The sequence below is a fragment of the Xenia sp. Carnegie-2017 genome, unplaced genomic scaffold (assembly GCF_021976095.1).
Source record: "Xenia sp. Carnegie-2017 unplaced genomic scaffold, XeniaSp_v1 HiC_scaffold_23, whole genome shotgun sequence".
Classification (NCBI taxonomy): Eukaryota; Metazoa; Cnidaria; class Anthozoa; order Malacalcyonacea; family Xeniidae; genus Xenia; species Xenia sp. Carnegie-2017.
Window position 1 is genome coordinate 7,502,420 of NW_025813486.1, and position 24,108 is coordinate 7,526,527.

Sequence of the window (24,108 nt, forward strand, 5' to 3'; positions counted from 1 at the left end):
ACTAAACCTTTAGTTGATAGTGGTTCATCTGCGGCCGCACCAACGATTGAAGGTGACTTAATAGAGCAAGCTTTTACGTACGACTGGACAAAATACAGTTAAACTATTGCGCCTTGTTGGTAAAAGAGCTGCTATTTTGGCGTCGAGAGTTGCAATTGAAAAATCTTACGACGCTGCTTACGAGCTCGTAGATAGTTCGGCTAAAAAGCTAGATCTGACAACACTTGTAAGTGAGAATGAGAATCAAGACCAGGAGTTATTGCATCTACTGGAAAACGAAGAAAATTCATTTGGTGGAGAGGATGTTGACGGGTTACAGGAACTAATGCACGAGTTTTATCTAACTCAAGAAAACGGTGAGAATGATGATGAAACAAATGAGAATGAATTTGCGCGTAAGGAATTAAAGGAAAAGGAGAACAATCAGCGAAGAGAAAGAACAAAACAATCATACAATAAAGTGTTTGAAGAAACTTCAATTGATGAGTTACAGGTAGGAGCAAATGATTTTTTACTAAGTGAGAACAATTCAAACGTGAAGTATGGAGCATCTGCAAAACCCCTGACACATAGCTCTCAAACAGAGAGAAATTTTTCATCAACAGTAGAAATCGATTTCAATCAAAGTAATTCAACATGCACAAATGATGAAAATTTTGCGTCAAAAACACAGTGACGCTCAATTGCCGATGAAACAAGCCAAGAACAATTGACCAAAAAAACCATTCAGTATTACTCCGATGGATCATGGATCTCAAAGATGATCGTAACTTATTATTTAAACGAAGAAAAAGTCACAGAAGAAGTAAGTGGTAATGGAGAGAAAGTGATTATTTCTGCAAGCGCAACAAATGTCGAAGTGAGATTTAAAGTTATGCGTCCATTTTGGGGTGATGTCATGACGTACGACCGTTTTAGCAAGACCTGGTTAAAACCATATACACCTCACATCTTCCGATACCAAAAAGCAAAAAATCGCACATTTACTCTTAGTGGTAATCTTCGTTGGGACGCAGTTATGGGAGTCAGTAATGAGTATGGAGAAACAAAAGAAATGGGTTTTATATCAACTGACGAAATTTATTGCCCTCAAAGAAATTCAAACTGCTCAAATAATGAAAATTTTGCGTCAAAGACCCAACAACACTCAATTCTCGTCGATATAAGCCAAGAGCAGTTGACCAGAAAAACCATTAAATATTACTCCAAAGGTTCATGGTTCTCAAAGATGATTGTAACCTATTATTTAAACGAAAGAAAAGTCACGGAAGAAGTAAGTGGTGATGGGAGAGAGTGAATATTTCTTCAAGTGCAACAAATATCGAGGTGAGATTTAAAGTTATGCGTCCATTTTGGGGCGACGTTATGAAGTACGACCGTTTTACAAATACCTGGTCGAAACCGTATACACCTCATATCTTCCGATACGAGAAAGCCACTGGTCGCACATTTACTCTTAGTGGTAATCTTTGGTGGGAGGCAGTTATGAGAGTAACTGATGAATACCATGAGGAAACAAATGAAATGGGTGAAGTTTAGAAAGGTGAAGAGCTTTCTATAATCAATTATTCACTGAAAATAACATTTGTTGTGTTTTGAAGTATAGTACTTGCACCACCTAAATAATGTAGTAACTATATATTGTAATATGAGTGTATTCTCAGATTGTGTCAAGTACTGTCGATAACAATAAACTACTCGATCTTTATCATTTCTATTGCGTATTTTACTCCATTGTACTTGGAATCATTTATAAAAGATAATGAAAAAGATACGTTCCTACACCAAGATAATCGTAAAGATAACACAGAATTTAAAATAAGAAGCAAAATAGCTTAAATAGGGTTAGTTACAAAGTATTTTAAAATGGAGATATGACTGCTGTAACTGGTGTAATCGTCCTCTACTGAACGAAACTACATTTATATAGTTGAAATGACCTTGATTCTTCAACAAGTCTCATTAACGTTTTTTGAATTTTGCAGATATCGCCAGAGGAAGCAATGATTGGGAAACGTTCTGTTAACATAGAACAAATAAGTGATTGCTGAACTAAATGATAATTGACCTCACCTGAGATTAAGTGTAACTGTAAATACAACGTATAAATCATCATTATTCAAATGATGGAGACAGCAATGACTCTCACATAATGATTTTTAAGAAAATAGTTTTCTTTGGACAATTATCTTATACCAGTATGTTTTTGTGTATAATGTAATAATTAAATAGTAATTTTTTATTGCTCTTCGTAATTCTGATTTTTTATTATTCTTAGAAATTGTAATTTTTGATTGTTCTTAGAAATCATATGTTAAGGATACTTTCCAGAAAAGCAACAGTTAGGTCAATTGTAAATTGGGCGGTTCATATTCATATATGCATGATTTGTTGTCTTGAATTCTTTTGAAATTGATTGTTTTAACGAATTATATGACATGAATATGTGAAAATCCTACCCACCTTCTGATTATCAATCTCTCAAAGCCCATGTCTTTATCATGTATCATAATAAAATGATGAAAGTTTTGCCCATAAATTTGCTTTGATGTAACCTTTTGTTTCATATTGGTTACAGTTGTAACCTTTATACCTCCCTGCATGCATTATAATCGTAAAAGGAGTAAATTATTTACAACTTGTTCAGGTCTAGTTGTGTTTGCGTGTATTAGATAGATAACTTGAGCTAGGGTATTTGCATCGTCTAAGATTGTCAAACACAAAGTGAGTGTTGGAATTTTCAGTTAGTATTTTGTAGGTGTTTGTAAATGGGAGAGTATTTTTCGGGGTTGTGGTAGCTGTAGCAGGCTAAAATGGTAAAAACACAGGCTAAAAACTTGTGTTCTACACTTTACTAATTACAGGTACTAGCTATATAATAAATTAGACAATATATTTATGCTATGTTACAAGTGAAAATTTACTGTAATATTATAAACATACTTTAGGCATTCGATCTTGCCGAATACGAATGTTTTATCCCCACCTGCATGCCCCCCCTTTCTTTAATCTTACGTCCCCAAACTCATGCGTCAGAAACATGAAATCCTACAAAAAAAAGCTTTAGTTTAAATTGAAACGCTCAGCTCAGCAGGTGTCAAATAAAACCAAGCGTTGACAAAAGAATAAAAAATACAGTCACCAAAGTGAACGAACCATGTGAAATGAGACATAAATATACAGAAAGAGAAATAGTTTTGCCGTTCATGCTTATTTTTACAGAAGGAACGTTAATACATAATCAACTTATTAGTGATTATTTCATTGCCATTTTCAAATGTTGAACTTTATATGCGCCGAATGCATTAAAGACAAAAGAAAATGAGATAAACTCTAAAAGACTGCAAAACCATAATTTGTATACGCACAAGATCTACACAGGAAATGGTGTACATCATGTCTCGATAATCTTTAGTAAGTCAATGCGTTGCAAGAAAAGGTAAACATCAAACCTAAGTACATTTTCCGTAAATGGACATCTCTATAGCGCTTAAAGGACATTGGCAACGAAAATTTTTTTTTCATACGTTTATCATAGATAGCTATGGAATACTTAATTTCGTGTTTTCGTGTCTTTTGAATTTTGCTGTTGAGAAAATTTGACATAAAGTTGAATCCTTATCCGCCATTTTGGAAAAAAAGCTTTATGCTAAATTATGGGGGAAACATTACTGACGTCATTGGCTGGTGTCCACTGAATGACACAATATAAAATAATAGTATTATAATAATATATAGCACATTTGTTCACTGGAATTTTAAAACAAAACAACAGTCGGCGGTTGTTAAGATTAAAAAGTTGTGTAGTTTATCACGCTTATATACTTTTCCAATATTTAGTCGTTATAAGACGTAGAAACGTTTATTTTAGCAGATCTTACAACTAGGTTTTGCCGACATACCAAGTGTACAACAACAAGCGCGTTTTATACACTATTTCGTGCAATAGAAATATTTCACATATTACAAACCTGTGACCAACAAATGAGTTATACGTGTAATTTATTATTTGTATACATAAGAGTCTTTGAAAGATTATGTAGTTTTATATAGGTGATAAGCTCTAAGCCGCTATGTTTTGTTCTTGACTGTAGAGTTTCGTTTATCCGTAATGTTTTACTGCGTGTTTGCGTGCACAATGTACAAATACACTTTTCGATTAACTTTATAACTTATGAATGAATACAAGTTTTGGGTGGATCACTCATGCATTTTGCTTTTGCGCAGTTCGTGACAATCCTTTGACAATGATATGGCTCGCAATTGCAGACCATAACAAAGAACATCAAAGAGCGTCTGTCTAAGACTAAATTTACGGTCTTTCGTGATAACATGCGTATTTAAAATGTGTATAAAGTCCGTCTGGAGACGCGAAGCGTTTTCGTATGCTAGCATAAACACAAGCAGGAAATAGTCTTCGATGTTTCTTCCCCAAAATTTGAAAAATCCACCTTGAACATCTTTGATAGGCAACTAATCGATACAGCTTGTGTATTCTCGCCAGCTCCTCATCAGACAGGGGCCAGTTTTCTTCAAGATGCCGACACACGTCTATCTTTAACACACTTTCTGACAGCATATTGTTCCTAAATTCTTGGTGTGTTGTCAAGCAATTTTCTCCTTGAGTTTCTGTTTGGCCTAGCAAAGCCTCATACTCATCGTATTCAAGCGCGTTTTCGTGGCAACAAAAACACTCTATTGCCTTTTTTGACAAAGTACAATGTCCACACTTACACCAACTAAGAGTTTGAAGGCGCAAAGCATTTGCTTTCTCAAATTCAGCATGTATTTCATCCTCCGACGAGGACAAGTCGCTCTGCTCACTCTCCTGTTCGGAACCGCTTTCTTCACTAGTTTCGGCCTTCACTTCAGGTTCATATTGATAGGGCAGAACCTCACCCGGTTGATTTTCGTGTATGTCATCCATTACAGCAAAAAAACCCCGTAAAATACGCTTTAAATGTGTTGTAACGCAGTCAATCACAAAGTATATTGTATTGTTGTTTTGACTGCTCACCAGCCAATGACGTCACTACCGCTCGAGATAATTTTATCAAAATTTTATCCAAGATGGCGCAATTTATAAAAATTTGCTGCAAATATCTCAGCAACAAAATATTTTTGAGAAAAAATTTTTCTATTTTAGTTGTTAGACATCACAAAGGTTCAAAAATATGCCATAAAAATTTTCGTTGCCAATGTCCTTTAAGTTAATTTTTTAGCGCGACGCGCGGCTCCAGCATTACGATAATTTTATGGGGTTGTTTTGCGCATTTTACTTAACATTTTGGCATACATGCTAATAATCGTTTTTAATATAACCTAATCCTTTCCTGAGCTACAATAACTTTTTACTATTGCATCATAATGAACGAAGCTTTCAATGTCCGAACTTTGACTTTGCTTACATTTTTAATGACGTCATAGATACACGTGCACGCTGCCGTAAAAGTGGTGAATTAAAGCGGAAAACAAATGACGGAAAATTACTTTTCACATTTAAACTGAAAAGACGCGAATTAGCTAAGCCAGAGTGTGTGTTATTATGTCTTATAGTTTTCTACGACAGCTTGACTATAGCTTCTAAAAACCATTCTCGCGCAAAATAACTAGTTTCCTACGACACGAAAAGCTTTGTTTTATGTTGAAATAAAGGCTGAAACTGTATGTTGCTCACTGAGATTGTTAAGTTATGGGAAATTATAATATAAATTTTGTGCTACCTTCAAAAGTAACAAATTTCAGTGTAGATTGTACATTTTAAAGTATGGCAAAAAAAGCATATTATGTAAACCATGAAGCCTGAGAGAAAGTTAATCCAATACAAATCGCAGACAACCAGGTCTTGGATAGTATCAAAAACCATGTCCAGCCGACAATTTAACCAATTCCAGCCGACAATAATGTTCAGCCGACACTTTCTTCGGAATTTGTTTTTTACTATATTTTGGATATTGTCGTTCTATATTTAATCTATTTATGTCATTCTCTCTCAGTAAATGAATTATTACTTTGCTTTGCGGTTGAAAATTACTTGCATTTTATTATTTCCTAAAAGACATTCTTAGCGTGTAGTTATATCAAAATAGTAATCCTGTAATGTAATCCTGTCGCGTTTTGTGAAATCCCTGAGTAGTGAAATTCAACACGTAGTGAAATTTAAAATATTGGAGTGGCAGCACTGTACATAACAATCTAATGCGCCATCTTTTGTTTCAACTCTTGTAATATCTTGAATATCAAGAAAACGAGATGTCCCTCTTCGGAATTTGTTTTATTTTGTAACAATCAAATTATAAAGCTGTTGCGCAGTTCAAATTATCACATACAGACCTGATAGTTGGTTATGAAGTTTACCTTCGTGGAATGTTTGTCTGAAGTCTAAGAACTTTCAACAACAACAACGAGCATCTTTCCTGTACAAGAAGCATAGCGTGAATAAAAACACGAACAAAATTTATCGTCGACAATCGTCTTCAATAAAAAACGGTGAGTTTGGATGACGTGTTCGTTGATTGTAGACATATTACATTGATTCCTAGTAAAAGAGAATTCATTTTTGAGAATGAAAACGTGTCTATGACCAAACTAGCTAAATTGTCATCTGTTTTATTAGACATTTTTTTTGGATTTTGAGATCACTTCTTAAAAATGAAAACTTCGAAGACAAAAATATAATCGTTTATCTTTGTATTTGAAGAATGTCATTCATTTTTATTATAGTTCTCGACAGTTTCATTTTTAGATCAACAAAATTATTCATTTTACAATAACTATCTTATCTCACAACATTTGAATGTCAACCTGCTACTCCTTTCCTTGTGAACGAGACGAGTCAACTTAAATGTAGAGAGCCTTGGCAGGGGCAGATCTAGGATTTTTCAAACATCAGTTATGGAACGTCGGACGCGTTCTGCACCTGGGGGGCTCCGAGGCATTCTCTCCTGAGAAATTTTGAATTTCAAAGCGTTGGAAATGCCATTTTCAGCGTTTTAGAGCAATACAAAATGTTTTTTGTGGGCATCGTTTTGTCCTAAAAACAGCACATTGTGCTTACGTTTTTTTCAAAAAACTCCTGAAATGAACAATACTTGAATGTTTGGCCAAATATTTAGGCTCATTATCATGCCAAATATAAGGCTCATTATCATGCCTAGGAACATAAAATTTTCTTTACAATAATGCTATTCCAAAAAAGATATAGTCTTTAAAAAATTCTACCAAGTTGTCAGGCATAGACCCCCCTAGAGACCCCCATTCACAAATCTCTGTAATGAGTTGAGTTCGAAATGAGGTACTACAAGGGACAGTTCAAAGATGTGGAAAAGCTCAGACTTCAAACCATGCAAGTTTATTGTAAACCTTTACCCATCTCGACATACAGTGCCAGCAAATTCACCTTTTGAGAAAAAACTCAAAATTTTTTTCTGCCAAAGATTAAACAAAGATTATTTGAGTAAAAATTTGCGATTAAGGACAGCTTAATGCCATTAATGTTTATTAGGCCTTTCACTAGACTATTATCTTCTGTAAGTATATGCAAGGTGTGCTATATAGCAATCACTAGTAGCATTGTATTTGCAAATACAAACAGAATGTAACCAACATGCCTTTAATCATATAATTACATGAATGTTAAAATTGGTTCACCTGTCATGTTTACTGGTCATGATAAATATCTTTTCATATGATCAAAACTAGTTTAAATGTAAATCTGAAATAATTTAGTTTAGAAATTATAATGATCATTATAAAAATTACCTAGTGATCATGAAAATACTTTTCTGTTTTGCCTAATTTCAAGGTTTATCTGCATACCTAGAAACACAATTTTTTTTTATAGAAATGGCTTTTCATACATCAATAGCCCTTAGGAATTTATGGCAAACAATCTGGTATGAGCCGTAGATCAACACACCTTGACATCTCTACATGAGGTGTTCATTTAGAAAAGGGGACAATATGTGACATGGGACAACATTTCATGTATGTGAAATACTCAGGTTTAATACCATTCCAGTCAAATTGTCAAAATAAAAAGCTTCATGGATCAGAAAGACTCATAATCAGCTGTTATAGTAAACAGCTTCTCATATAATCAATATCAGTTTTCTTAAACCCAAAACAATGTATATTACAACTGTCCAATGATTGAATGATCAATGATCATAAACTGAAAAGCCCCAAACATTTGTTTAATATAAAGTTAATAATACTATGGCGCCTTATGGCTACAGATTTTTTGTCGATTGAAATATACTTGCAGGAATGTAGGATTTCGCTGCCATATAACGGCTACGATTCCCCAAGCACTAGAGAAATCATAGCTAAAAGTCCTTTGGCAATAACAATTTTAGAAGCATCAATCTGCTTTCCATACGCTACATTGACATAAATCGCATCACATACTCGCATAAATTGCATTTGATATATTACATTCATGCAGACACTTCAGTTATCCTTTACTTACGATTTTGGATGTAAATTTCTCTTGCGAAAACTCTAAACAATGATGGCTTGCTTTTGAACATCAATGACTGAAATGTCGCTCGCGAGATCGTCTTTGCCAAGCATTTACAATTCATCCATAAATTTTTCAACCTCTTGAAAAAATTCCCAGTCTGGACAGCAGCATTCATGTCAAAATATGAATTTGTAAAAGATTTCCCTAAATTCCATTTGATTGTAGTTTCAATCATTCTTTAGAAAATTACTATGAAACGATGAAACATTCAATTCAGACAGTGAGCTTGACTATATAATGTTTTATACAGTGCGGTCTTTGAAATTAAATGAAGATATGATCTTCGCACTTTGCTGGACAATTTAAGCAATCGTCTCAGGACCTGAAAAAAAATCAGGTGACTCAACGGGATTCGAACCCATGACCTCTGCGGTGCCGGTGCAGTGCTCTGACCAACTGAGCTATGAAGTCACACAGTGGTGAGCAGGTCAATATTGTTGGGCTCATGTTTTCTCGTGAAAGGAATGTCGTATATATCTTCATTTAAGAGCTTGACTATGTTAGTTCAGTTGGCTATCAGTCGAAATCGGTCAAACCAATCACAGTAAGACGAAAATTTAAACTAACCAATTACACGATAGCAATTGGATTCCCTTATCCGTCCGGCCACCCCGCTTATCGGTCGAGATTATTCCAGATCGTCCAATAGAATGGCTTAAATAAGCGTTCTTGAACTCCGTTATCCGTCGAAACAGTCGAGCCTCCCCGCTTATCAGTCAGCCCGTTAATATAATTCCATATATGTTAAAATCCACTGATCTGTTTACTAAGTACCAACGTATTTATATAAGTTTTCATGTATAAAACAGAATTTTGACGATGAAATCCGGGAATGACGGAAATTTAATGATCACAAAAAATTGTAATCATTAAATTTGATAAATAAATTTGGAACTATAAACATCAGTGGCGTGACTGATTTGACATACCCTAGATCCGCCCCTGAGCCTTGCGCTTTAAGTGCCGAGCTTGTGACAAGTAAAGGTGAAAGGTTTATCAGAGATTAATCAACTGAATATTCTTGTTCATTTTGTTTCGATCAATATTAAATATACAGTAACATATACCGATGTTAATGTTAGGCAATACATGATTTTCTTCAGTGAAAGCATCCCGCTTCATACTGAAAAAATGAATCTTATACCGATGTTAACATAGATTTTCATAAGCATTCCGCTTGCCAATATGACGATAAATATAAAGTTAAATAGTCGCAATGTTATTAAGAAACACAAAAATAGCATTATGCTATATTTGTGTTATTCAGTAGCGTTCCAACTATTTAACCTTATATTACTCATTTAAAACGAAATTTTAATAAACTGGATTTTTGATTGGTTCATATTTCATTGGGCTTTAGGAAAACCATATAAGGATAATTAAATATGATAGTCTTGATCGAAAAAAACTTAAAAAGGCCCTGTAAGCTGCATCTCTATTTTATAAATAAACATTTCATCCAAGTATTGGAGTGTTTTATTCATTGTTGCTAGAAACTTCCAAAGAGATTGTTAGTACTTATATTGCACAGAGTTTCACAATCTTGACGATGAATGATGTAAATATAGAGGTTGTGTTTTTAAACATTTAAATAATCTTGAAGGATTTATGAGAATATTTGAAAACATTACTAAAAAATGAACACGATGAGAATATGGGACTATGAAACATGAAAATTATGTTGAAATTACAACTCAATTTTAAACTTGCTTCATGCATTTATGATTTGTAGACATAATTCAAATGCAGTTCTCCTATTAGTTATTTTGACTTAGGTATATACAGAAAAAATCAATGAGATCATTGGCAAATCAGCACATTTACAGATAAGTATAACAACTAAAAGTGATTTGAAGATATATTTTTCAAAAAAAAAAACAAAACAAAATAAAATAAAAAAGCACTTTTGCTGACGTACTTAGCCATAAGAGTGCGGGGCGCTCGGTCAGTTATCGTAAAATTCCGGATTGCTGCTACCACCGAACGAACCTTTCCTCTAAGTCTCACCAATTTATTCAGGTCACGAACCTGACGACCATTATAGCGCTTTCTTAAATAATAAAATAGGGACTTTGTCGTGGGGACAAATTTGAAAATAATTCCAAAGATAGAGAACATCCTAGTGAACGGTAAAAGTAATATAATAAGTTGATAGTTCTTAAAAGAACTGTTTTAAGTAAAGAGCACTAACCCAATAGTTCTAAATTAAACGACACGATGCATTTCGGCAGACTACTCCTCAGGTGTCAACGTCTGCTAAATGAAAATTTACAATCTACCAATATTTATAATGCCAAGAAAGGGTGTACGTCTCCAAAAGGGGAGATGACGCTCAAAACAGGGATAAATTAAAGACATAAACCTTTTGTCGGCAGAGGACGGGATTGAAACAGCCTCCATGATGCGTAACTGAAAGATTGAACGGCATTTTGTAATTATTCTAAAATTGTCCTCTGAATAAGAATCAGCAAAATCGGAGTTATTCAAGAGATGTTTACCTATCGCGGAGTCACATGAAACTAAATTACTTTTCTTACAATGACGTGTTGGTTGTTGTCTTGAGGGGACCGTTCCATTTCTGATTGAAGTTGTTACATGCTGTTCGATCCTATCACCCAACCTTAGAGACGTTCTACCTACATAGCGAGCATCACACTCATATTTATATTCGTAAATTACATTGCTTAAAAGTGGTGCCGGTAGAGATTCTTTGTGGTAGGTGGTAGAATAGTTCTTTTCGAAAATAGAAAGATAGCATGGCTTGCAAAAAATAAATTCTCCGTAATATTCTTCTTTCCTCTTTCAATATCATCACATCCATAAAAGTTTGATAAACACAGGGCACTTAGCTGGTCCAAAAGGCATGTTCTGCTCATTTTTTGTGGATGAAAAAAGTTTATCAAGCATTTTTTCCGGATATCCATTTGAGAGAAATATCTTTTTCAATAGTTGAGATCACCCTCAATGAGTTCCTTTGATGACAGTCTAAGCTTTGGCTTTATTAAACACTTTACTAAAGAAGTCTTTTCTCTATGTGAAGAAAAATAGTTAAAGCGTGTGTACAAACCCGTAAAAGTTGCCTTGCGATGAATGCTTGTAAGGAATTGACCGTTGTGTATATGCACAGAACATCCATAAACGCTAACTGACAATTTGATTCATGTTCAGACGTTTAATTTAAAGAAGGGTGAAAAGAACAGAGTTTATGTAAAAAGAATTGGCGATTTTTATTGTTACGAAAAAGGGAAAAGGTGTCGTCAACGTAACGTTTGTACCACAGCACATCTGGAGGCCCAGAAGAGGCAAACATCTTACATTCATAATAGCTTACGAAAATATTAGCAAATACTGGTCCAAGAGGAGAACCCAATGCCACCCCATCAATTTGTTTGTACATGATATCACTAAAACTAAATTTAACTCCTTTAGTAGCCGCTATCATTAATTCATTGCCTCCTACATTATGAAGATTAGATTTCCATTCTTTTCATTAATTTATATGCGTAATCTGCAATCTCCAAGTCTGCAATTAAAAATGTTAATACTTCAGTTTACAATGATTTTTTTTTCTTAGGAACTAATGTGATGACATATTAAGCAGAACTTTGAACATTAAGACGACAGTGTGTCATAAAGAAAATTGGATAAATCAAGAGTTCAAAAAACAAAACTCAATGGCGGATGATCAATATAAATGCTTAGTCGTTGAAAACCATTCCAATGTTAAAATCACTGTAAACTATTACAAAAGTTGGTCTCCTTTTTGCAAGTTTCCGACTTCTTCAAAACACTCCAACCAACAGAGAATCATTGCTATCGTCATAAGGAATCATACAAGTTTGAAATTTTTGCGCATATAGACAATAAAAATAAAGAAAAGCTTCTTGGACCCGAGAATTGCAACGATATCGAAGGGATAACTATAAGTGAATCATTAATTTGTCAACGAAATACTGTATACGAAAATGGCAGAAAAATAATCGGTCGTCACATAAATCGAGAAAACGAATTTCCCGTGAAGTATGGAGCATCTACAAAACCCCTGACACATGACTCTCAAAGAGAGAGAAACTTTTCATCAACAGTAGAAATCGATTTCAATCAAAGTAATTCAACCTGCACAAATAATGAACGTTTTGCGTCAAAAACACAGCGACGCTCAATTGCTGATAAAAAAAAGCCAAGAACAATTGACCAAAAAATCTATTCAATATTACTCCGAAGGATCATGGATCTCAAAGATGATCGTAACTTATTATTTAAACGAAAGAAAAGTCACAGAAGAAGTAAGTGGTAATGGAGAGAGAGTGAATATTTCTGCAAGCGCAACAAATGTCGAAGTGAGATTTAAAGTTATGCGTCCATTTTGGGGTGATGTCATGACGTACGACCGTTTTAACAAGACCTGGTTAAAACCATATACACCTCACATCTTCCGATACCAAAAGCAAAAATCGCACATTTACTCTTAGTGGTAATCTTTGTTGGGAGGCAGTCATGGGAGTCAGTAATGAGTATGGAGAAACAAAAGAAATGGGTTTTATCAACTGACGAAATTTATTGCCCTCAAAGAAATTCAACCTGCTCAAATAATGAAAATTTTGCGTCAAAGACCCAACAACACTCAATTCTCGACGATATAAGCCAAGAGCAGTTGACCAGAAAAACCATTCAATATTACTCCAAAGGTCCGTGGATCTCAAAGATGATTGTAACCTATTATTTAAACGAAAGAAAAGTCACAGAAGAAGTAAGTGGTGATGGAGAGAGAGTGAATATTTCTGCAAGCGCAACAAATGTCGAAGTGAGATTTAAAGTTATGCGTCCATTTTGGGGCGACGTTATGAAGTACGACCGTTTTACAAATACCTGGTCGAAACCGTATACACCTCATATCTTCCGATACGAGAAAGCCACTGGTCGCACATTTACTCTTAATGGTAATCTTTGGTGGGAGGCAGTTATGAGAGTAACTGATGAATACCACGAGGAAACAACTGAAATGGGCGAAGTTTAGAAAGGTGAAGAACTTTCTATAATCGATTAATAATTTACAATACGTAACGTACGTAAGCTTGACACATGTGTGCTATTGGCGTTTATCATTTGAATTCCAGCTAACAAATTCCCTGCAGATATCACTGAAAATAACATTTGTTGTGTTTTGAAGTATTGTACTTGCAGCCCCTAAATAATGTGGTAACTATATAATATAATATGAGTGTATTCTCCGATTGTGTACTGGCGATAACAATAAACTACTCGATCTTTATTATTTCTATTGCGTATTGTACTCCATTGTACTTGGAATCAATCATAAGCCGTAATGAAAAGATACGTTCCTACACCTAGATAATCGTAAAGATAACACAGAATATAAAATAAGAATTAACCAAAATAGCTCAAATAGGGTTAACTGCAAAGTATTTTAAAATAGAGATATAACTGCTGTAACTGTTGTAACCGTCCTCTACTGAACGAAACTACATTTATATAGTTGAAATGACCTTGATTCTTCAACAAGTCTCATTAACGTTTTTTGAATTTTGCAGATATCGCCAGCGGAAGCAATGATTGGGAAACGTTCTGTTAACATAGAACAAATAAGTGATTGCTGAACTAAATGATAATTGACCTCACCTGAGATTGAGTGTAACTGTAAATACAACGTATAAATCATCATTATTCAAATGATGGAGACAGCAATGGCTCTCACATAATGATTTTTAACAAAATAGTTTTCTTTGGACAATTATCTTATACAAGTATGCTTTTGTGTATAATGTAATCATTAAATAGTAATTTTGATTGCTCTTCGAAATTCTAATTTTTTATTATTCTTAGAAATTGTAATTTTTGATTGTTCTTAGAAATCATATGTTAAGGATATTTTACAGAAAAGCAAAAGTTGGGAAAATTGTATATTGGGCGGTTCATATTCATATATGCATGATTTGTTGTCTTGAATTCTTTTGAAATTCATTGTTTTAACGAATTATATGACATGAATATGTGAAAATCATACCCACCTTTTGATTATCAATCTCTAAGCCCATGTCTTTAGCATGTATCATAATAAAATAATGACAGTTTTACCCATAAATTTGCTTCGATGCAACCCTTTGTTGCATATTGTTTCCAATTGTAAACTTTATACCTCCCTGCATGCATTATAACCGTAAAAGGAGTAAATTATTTACAATTTGTTCAGGTCTAGTTGTGTTTGCGTTTATTGTGTAGATAGTTAACTTGTGCTAAGGGTATTTTCATCGTCTAAGATTGTCAAACACAAAGTGAGTGTTGGAATTTTCAGTTAGTATTTTGTAGGTGTTTGTAAATGGGAGAGTATTTTCGAGGGTTGTGGTAGCTGTAGCAGGCTAAAATGGTAAAAACACAGGCTAAAACTTGTGTTCTACACTATACTAATTACAGGAACTAGCTATATGATAAATTAGACAATATATTTATGCTATGTTACAAGTGAAAATTTAGTATAGTATTATAAACATAGTTTAGGCATTCGATCTTGCCGAATACGAATGTTTTATCCCCACCTGCATGCAACCCCCATCTTTAATCTTACGTCCCCAAACTCATGCGTGAGAAAGATGAAATCCTACAAAAAACAGCTTTAGTTTAAATTGAAACGCTCAGCTCAGCAGGTGTCAAATAAAACCAAGCGTTGACAAAAGATTAAAAAATAAAGTCACCAAAGTGAACGAACGATGTGAAATGAGACATAAATATAAATAAAGAGAAAAAAAAGATTAAATTTCCAATCTTTAATTACCCTTAGTAAACGAAAAAAAATTTTGCCGTTCATGCTTATTTTTACAGAATGAAGTTTAATACATAATCAACTTATTAGTGATAATTTCATTGACATTTTCAAATGTTGAACTTTATATGCGCCGAATGCATTAAAGACAAAAGAAAATGAGATAAAATTCCTCTAAAAGACTGCAAAAACCATAATTTGTATACGCACAAGATCGTACATTAGAATTGCAATGCTAGCATTGGAGTAAAAGGAATGGAATACAATACTTCATTGGTATTCTCCATTTCTCAAAGTAAGTACTTTTTACGTTATTAATTTTTGTCATTAATTTTGCTGGCAGTATATTGTAAGCTGACATTATCTTCTATTATCTTATTGTATAGAAATTCTTATCAAGAATAAATAATATACTTGAATAAAGTCCTCCGAACAATCAACAAGAATGGGCAATCAAGTCCTCAGAACAATGATCAAGGATGGGACAGTATATACTTTAATGACGTTAGAAAACACGAGACATCTTTTGTCCATCAATCCGTCTACATCACATACTATAATCGCAAATAGAACATGTTGCTCTTAATCAATGCTTCCATCAGCTCAACTTTTATGTCCATAAACAAGTCCCTGTCCTATTGGAATATGACCAAGGTTATTGGACTATTGGACTGAGGCAGTTCAAAACGTTACTATCCTGGGTATTATATATAACTAAGATACGATTCTCACTGGTCAATCCGCCAATCCTAAAGACATGCGAAGTATATACGACGATATATCTATAATATCATCGTAAGAATAATTATCTTAAACTATTCACAACACAACAGCAAAAATACCCGCAAATCCTCAAAGTCACTATCAATAGTTTTTCTTGCTTTGCAGATGATTAAAACCACGCCACCATCGACCAGCAAAATTTCTACATTAATTAATTAGAAAATTTTCCTAATAAAAACATGGAATTTTTTCAGCATGCAAAAGAAAACCAAAAGTCCTAATTTTCTGACTATCTGTCGATGTTTCCGCTTTCATGCCGTAGATGACAAGCACAGTTGTAAGAAATAGCCAATCTTGCTTCTGTGCTTGCCGTCGTCGACACTAAACCGGGGATGTTTGTCAGGTAGCCGGAAAGTTGGATACGATGGATGTACCAACAACGACAAAAATTGTTTTTGGATTCTGAATGATTTCACGTGCTCAGCATCCGTTCACTTCATGGTAATAAAGGAAAGAAAAATTCATCGTCCTTTCCTTAAACTTGGCAACGGATTCCTCGAAAACCGTGAGTTTCAATTATGATTTGTACGTAGTTTAGCCTGCCAACAGGCCATGTCTTTTTCAGAAAAGGCAAAAGCCACAACAAATCCTGGTGCGCAGTATATTCCACTATAGGGCTATTTTTTTCTGAGCAGGTATAAGATTAAATACACATTTTCATAGTAGTTTTTTCCCTGCATTTCAAAAATAGCCTTCATTAAAAGGTTTTAAAAGTTTTTTCAGTTTAACTCAAAAAATTTTTTGTGTTCGGTGCTCATTAGTAAAATTTGTGTCTTAATTAGTAAACGTGAAATTGCATCAGCGGTTATTAGCCTGTTATTGACATGCATTTGTGTCGGTTTTACTTGATTTATCTTCGGAAGCCTCTGTGTGAATATACGGCATTAAGAAGCTACGGATGCTTGCCACGGACGTTGCCTCGCAGAAGGATAAATAGGATCATATAGATTAGATCGGAAATGCAAGTTAAGTTTGGCCAAAGGAAGACAACTTCTACTTGTGGTTAATGGGTACAAATAGTACCTTAGCGTAGAGGATGCAAATGGCATCTGTAAGAAGACCATAGAAGACAGGATCTAGCGAGCAAGACCTATTGAAGACAAAGGAAAGATGGTAGTTCTGGTGTAAAGGAAAAATATCTCTCCCTTAGTATGGTAAAAGCATGCAGTCCTTGTAGTTGGCCAATTTCATGAACGGTTTTCTACACTGACTATTAAGGCACTCTTGGATACCCTATAATGCTTGAGTTGTCACCCGGTTGTAGGTCACCCGTAGTTGCGACATGCACTAGGTTAAGTTAAGGGTATGATGGGTTACCTCCTTCAGGAGCATTCTTTTTCAGGGCGGAATTCCGGTGTTATGCGCAGGTAGAAAGTTTAGATAGTATAGGCATGCACTGTAGTTACGGCGAGTAGTTGCTACGCTCAGATGACGAACGTGGGACTGGTATCTTGATCGATTTATAGGACGAGCTCACTTTGGACAGACATGACTAAAATCCCTAAAAGACTTAGTGGTTTCGTTCTGTTAAGTATTCTCCAACTTCTCGTGACTTTGTGTTCGGTCTTGGTTTATACCATTTATGTTTTTCCATTAAAGATTTTTTATTTCGGTAAAGTCTAAAAAAACAGTGTCCTTGGTAAGCGACTAAAGTTGTACTTCATGTTATATACAATCATATAAACTAAAAACAGAATTCATTTTGTAAAAGAAGTTGTTTAGAGTACGTGCTCCCGATAAAGTTAACGTCAACACGAACCATTTTTGACCGTCTGACAATCTTCGGAAGATAAAATTTCTGAACGATTTAATAAATCTATGATCTGTTTCATTTAGTCTAAACAGCTTTAGTTTACCAAAAATGTCACACACATCTTCTCAGGACGGTACAATTTAGTCTTCGGGCTCGATTCCCGATACACTGTTCTTGTGTTAGAATTGCCCATATTATAGTTGAAATTTTTTAATCAGTTCTAACGTAAACATCTCAAATTGTACATTGTAATAGGAAAAGCAGTTATAGTTATTTGTATGTTTAATATAAGTATGTTCTCAGTTATAATTTATGGTCCAGTCTGAAAACGAATTTTTTTGAAATTCATTCATTTGAAAGAAGTCTTAAAAGTAAAGAAGATGATTTTTATGACGAATAGTTTATGTGTAGAAGAGAATAGCAATTTTTTATGACATTATAGTACACTGTACATACGAATGCTTCAATTTAATTTAATAAAATTTTGCTTTCTGAAAATGTTCATATTTGTTTATTGACACTTCCATTCGATTTTGGAAGCAAATGGGATTACGATGTACGTTCGTTTCCCTCCAGTGAAAGGTGGTCCTTTAGTGGATATTAAATTTTAGCAGGTGGTTTGTGTACCGTTGCATGAATTATAAATCTTACATACTTACTAAGTTCATGCATATAAAGAATATCTCTTACAATTCAGTCCGATGTTATACTTAGATTTATGTGCGACTACGTATGACATTTAAAAAAGAATGACGTGTGTTATGTAAATGAGTACCAAATAATTCATAGTCTTGTGAAAATTGATGAAGACTTGTTACCATTGCCAACCAATTCTTGCAGCAAAAGTAAAACACGGTTGTGCAATCTAGCTATCATATGTTACAACTTTCTGTAAAACAGGAACATTTCTAAAATCATACTTAAATAAAAGCAGGAGACTCTAGATTAAGAGGCAATGATGTCTGCCTTGGTCAATTCATGAAAAATCTCTTGCACTATTATGAATTACATAAATCGTGTTATTTTTAATGTTAGTAACGTTATGTTTAAAGGGCTGGTGAAAGCTGTAGCATGTTCTTTATTACTTAGTAGTTTACTACGTTCCTTTGTTATTATAGTATATGCTGTCTGCAAAGTTAAATAGTTTAACAAAAGCTAAATGATGCTATTGGTACAAAACTTTAAACTAAAACTGTCACACAATTATTACTGAGTGCTTTCATGTGACATTAATGTGCGGATACCTAGCAAATGATCTGGGGGTCTCAGATAATAAAATATATAAATCTTCCGCATGCAACTTTCAACAACTCTACAACTTTTATCATCTACTAAAAGTAGATGGATGTAAATGACATCATATGATGTGTTCACGGTAGTTTGAGAAGTTTTGTGTTGATGTTGATCAATTTGTATGTAAGCCAACGTGGGAAACCATTCCATAAAGCAAACTTTTTGATAAATATCTCTATTCTTCTTCCAATTAGACGGCGCAATCATATGTTCTTTTTTTAGAGAAAATTCTATTGAATAAACCTTACACTATAAAAAATGTGCGCAAGGCTTCATAACCATACAAATATGACGTAATGGTCTTTAATGTAATTATTGATGTCTATAATAGTCATAAATATATCGTACAAGAAAAGAATATGACAAAGTTGGTAGAACTTATATGTCAATGACAGGGCCAAGCCTCGATCCCACATCATAGATTGCGTTGTCTTGACAGTTACAGTTACCAAACGGCTACACAAGCGTTCATTGTAGTTAAAGAAAAAAGTGGTAATGTTTTATAAAATAGTGATGTCGGAATTACTGCCGTGAAACTGATGATTTCAAAAATTCTTAATTTCCTGCATGTTTGGACCCAAATGTTTCTTGAATTTCAAAAAATTTTCCATTGATACTACATCATTTGAATTGTTTTTTTTCACGCCCTATCTTTGGTGAGAATATGATAATTGCTCATATAAACTTTAATGACTTCCGTGTTTGGATGGCCCAATATTATTTTAATAGATGGCCTAATTCAAATACGTTGGAGTTATTGTATTTATGAAATTTTACGAATGAAAATGTTATAAAGCCGAAATTTACAATTACTTACAGGTTATATTTTGCCTCAGGAATAGACAAAGTTGAAAAAGATGTCAAATAAGTGCTGAAACGCAGTGGCCTCCCTTAAACCTTAGGCATCAAGTAATTCTTTCAATTGACCATCCACTATATGTTCGTGAAGTTGTCGAAAAAGTTATACGCCAGTATTCTAGAAACTCACAAAAACTCTATTCCTCAATGTGTGCAACACAAAAGTCTTGATCGTACTAATCAATGCAAATTCATTTCCCCCTCAATCAGTGGTATAAGATTTTTGGTGAAATATTTCAAATCAAGTAATCAGTGGAGTGAATACAAGGTCTTCCAGCAGTTATAAGATTATTTTGAAACTTTATTCAATGAATGTGGGTGTAACAGAGTTTTTAGATTAAGGTGATACAGAGAGCGGTAGTTAACCTTACCTGTATACTCAATATTCATTTAATAAATCTTAAATATAAAGTATTTGAATGTTAGTTGCATGGATGCAGATACGAAATAAATATTAGGGTTAAAATATATGAAACAAACGAAAATATCATAAAAAATAATGAGAACTATGAATATTTTCCACAAAACTAATTAAAATATTAATGAATCCATTAGAAGAAATTCTGTTGATTACATAAAAAATGTTATTTAATTCAACTGTTTTGTATTGATTAGCTACGTAATTAATGTGAGATAGTAAAACAAAAAAGCACTCCAAAATTCTATCTATGGAGTTGCTCAACAGACGATGGTTAGGTTTACAGCATGAGCAACTCCCAAGAACCCATAACATTCAAGACCAGACACTTAAGCTGCGTGCTACACCGGATTCACTCTTCATTTGCTGTAAAAGCTTCATTTGTTTTTTTGTAATAAATGTTTATTAAATTCAGAGCTTAAGTCTATTTAATTGTGCTTCTGGTATAGGCCATTATCACTGCCTTTTAATACTTTAATAAACGGGATCTTGGTAATATTGTAACTCCAGAAATACCATTTACTATCGTATAAGAGTTTTATTATGTATTTTATGAATTTCACTTTAAATGTCATACGTCTTCAACAAAAGCAATTGAGAATAAAATTTAAATATTCAGATATTGTATCATTCAATAATGTAAGCTAGATGCAGAAATGTGATTATGCATCATTCAAATACGTCGTGAAAAGTGTTTTGCAACTTTACATCTATAAAATAAAACCTCTAACTACCGTATCGTTGATTTCTTACTTGTTTTCCTGTCAGTAAACTTTTCATCGTTGTTCGCTTTCATTAAAAACTGAAAAAGTTCTTAAGTTCTGGGTTGTTTTTCAATTCGTCATTTCACCAGACAGCCGCACGTACCCGAACTGGGATTTCAAAAAGAACTCTTTAGGATCGTCGACTTTATAAAATGAAAGCCAACAATGAAAATAATAATATACGTAAAAAATTTATTTGTCTTTTCCAGTCCGAGTAAATTCTATTTTACACGGTATCTTTCATGTTCACTTGCCTTTTCACAAACTGTTTTTACTGTTTAAAAACTGTTTATTTTTGATGTGGTTTCTTTTCACCGAAATTGAAAAAGTTCTTGAGATCTGAATTGTTTTTCGATTCTTCATTGGACCTCACAATAGCATTGGGAACAGGGAAATTGTGGAATTTTTGAGAACATACGCCTTGTAATCGCCAATCTTATAAAATGGTTCTGGTTTTGGTCTTGGCCATGGTCGATCGTTCTAATGTCGGCTAATATTTCGAATAGGTCTTAAACATTCTGTCCATGAAGAGTCATATATAAAAATTATTCCATTCACCACATTTGTTCTAAAATAATTATATACATCATTGTCTATTTTACTCTTCCAATCTGAGGATTTACTATTCAAACATTGAACGACAATTTATATTTCTTAAATAGAATGTCAAAAATCGGCCAAAGTCATGGCAATGCTGAGAAGTTTTAATTTTTAAAGCAAAGACAAAAATTTGCGTTTTTAAAGTTCCAGACATACTTAACGTTCAAATTACCTAAATATTTGTTTAAACAGAGCACTCTTTCTTTGACAAAGTGTTACATGTAAACGATACTGTCATCTTTATTCCTGCAAATTGTGAGACTAAAACATTCTTTTCCTTTGAAGTATTAGATTTAGAAACCTATGTTCGTCCTATCCCTAATATTTAGATTTGAACACTTCTCTGTCAAAAGCAAATAATTAACACACAGTGACCATATGTTGATGTTTTGTATTCACAATGATAGTGGAATTGTGTGAGTAAAGAAGGTGGATATAAGAAGAACACCAAAATATTTGGCTTCTTTTGTAAACGTTTATGACATGATTGCTAGATTCTTACAAGCATACCAATTTTTCAAATCAATGAATAGACATGAACACGGGCAAAAATAGAAAGCTAATTGAGGGGAAGGAGGTAGAGCAGCGGTGTATAACCAAAATTTTTACAGGGGAGCTTTGTGGCATAAAAAGCAGACGATCAAAAAACGTATGTTTGTTACTGCTTGTAATAAAAAAATTCTTCACAATTTGAAATTATAAAGTGTTGAAGAGTTATAAAGCGGGGCTGAGCGTTCCTCCTAATACACCTCTCGGGTACACTGAGTGAATAATTCATACAATCAGCTTTGTCCAGCCTAAAATTGCTTTCAGAAGATATCAATAGGCAGAGCTGAATACATAAATATTTTCACCCCTCTCCCCATTTTTGCGTTCTACTTTCGTCCATGGACATGATCCAGCAAAAAAATTAATAAAAGTATCTCGTGTCCAGGGTCGTCTCTACATTGTTAATCAAGATGGGCTTTACTCATACATTCAGTTGCGCTCATATAGTCAATTAACATGAAAAAAACCCAGAAGGGCACGTATACAGAGTGAACCCACAATATAAGTATTCATAAAAATGAAATTTTCATGAAATAACATGAAATACATATTTTCTCAGTCTGTTTAAACGCTATTTAGTTCATATTCAATGCAACTTATGGAAAATATGTTTACGTTTTGTGGCAGTTATAACTCAGTTAATGTCGCTTTAATTTTACAAAGCTTTTGCGAAATAAATTTGAGATGAAAATCAATGTAGGACAGTATATTTAACTTGTTTTGCTTGAAGTAATACTGTACAAGCACTAAGAAATCCCACAGGTGCAGAATTGTCAAGTACATAAACTGTCGTTGAATGTTGAGTACATTATTATGCATGATAATTTCAGTGAATACATAATTAACCTATGCCGGCTCTGTTTTTTTGAGACACCACTTACATCAATACACACCACACTACTACCCCCCTTTACGTTCTAGGAATGGCTTAATTTTCTTTCCTAGAGAACCACCTGGACGATTATTCGATCCATCAACAATCATTTCCAATGAAAAATTATCAGTTAGCGTATTCACAAGAAATTATTAACTATCGAGCAAAATATTGATATTGACTTATTCAAAAAAAATCAGTTGTAGTAGAACACTGCGTTTACACTATATTGGATTCGCTAATAACGACATCTTCATTTGCTTTAAAAGGGATCAATCTGTTGAGATTAAACATTTATTAAGTTGACTATTTAATTGTGTTTCAGACATTGAACGTTATCACTGCCTTTCAATACTTAGAAAATTAAACCTGCTTTGATAGCAATCCCGGACAGTGCACGCAAACGGGGCCTTAGTCATTACTATAATTTCAGAAACACCATTTACTTTTGTAAAAGAGTTGTTTGATGGGCGAAGTGTACATTTTGCAGTGAAATCAAACATATTTATATAAAAGTTAACTGTCATACGTCTTTAACCAAAGCAATTGAGAGTAAAAATAAAATAATCAGAAATTTTATCAATGAGTAATATAAGCTAGATTCACCATGCACAAATGTGTTTAGGTATCATCCAAATATGTCGTGAAAAGTGTTTTTACTTTACACCTATAAAACAACATCCTTAACTGCCGTATGGATGATTTCTAATTTGTTTTCCTGCCTATAAACTTTTCATTGATGTGGTCCGCTTTCATTAAAAACTGAAAAAGTTCTTAAGTTCTGGGTTGTTTTTCTATTCGTCATTTTACCTGACGGGGATTTCAGAAAGAACTCCTAAGTATCATCGACTTTACACAATGGATGGTTTTAGTGTTGGTCGCAATCGATTTATCTAGGAAAGCCGACATTTAAA

The 24,108-nt window shown here is 33.8% G+C and overlaps 1 protein-coding gene and 1 long non-coding RNA gene across 3 annotated transcripts; both read left to right on the forward strand.

Moving 5' to 3' along the window:
- Nucleotides 1-760: 760 nt before the first annotated feature.
- Nucleotides 761-15,396, forward strand: LOC124447820. Of its 2 annotated transcripts, XR_006948840.1 has the most exons (5): nucleotides 761-1,272; nucleotides 10,255-10,274; nucleotides 13,156-13,545; nucleotides 14,077-14,403; nucleotides 15,369-15,396. XR_006948840.1 is itself a non-coding variant. In XM_046998817.1 (4 exons), the coding sequence occupies exons 1-3, from the start codon at nucleotides 761-763 to the stop codon at nucleotides 13,539-13,541; spliced, it is 918 nt and encodes a 305-aa protein (XP_046854773.1). In that variant the 3' UTR covers nucleotides 13,542-13,545; nucleotides 14,077-14,446. The 2 variants fall into 2 exon arrangements, 1 of the variants encoding a protein (XP_046854773.1); XM_046998817.1 differs by lacking the exon at nucleotides 15,369-15,396 and having other exon boundaries at nucleotides 14,077-14,446.
- Nucleotides 1,322-2,252, forward strand: LOC124447821. The gene is made up of 2 exons (XR_006948841.1): nucleotides 1,322-1,543; nucleotides 1,986-2,252. It is a non-coding gene; the product is annotated as an uncharacterized LOC124447821 (long non-coding RNA).
- Nucleotides 15,397-24,108: the final 8,712 nt, after the last annotated feature.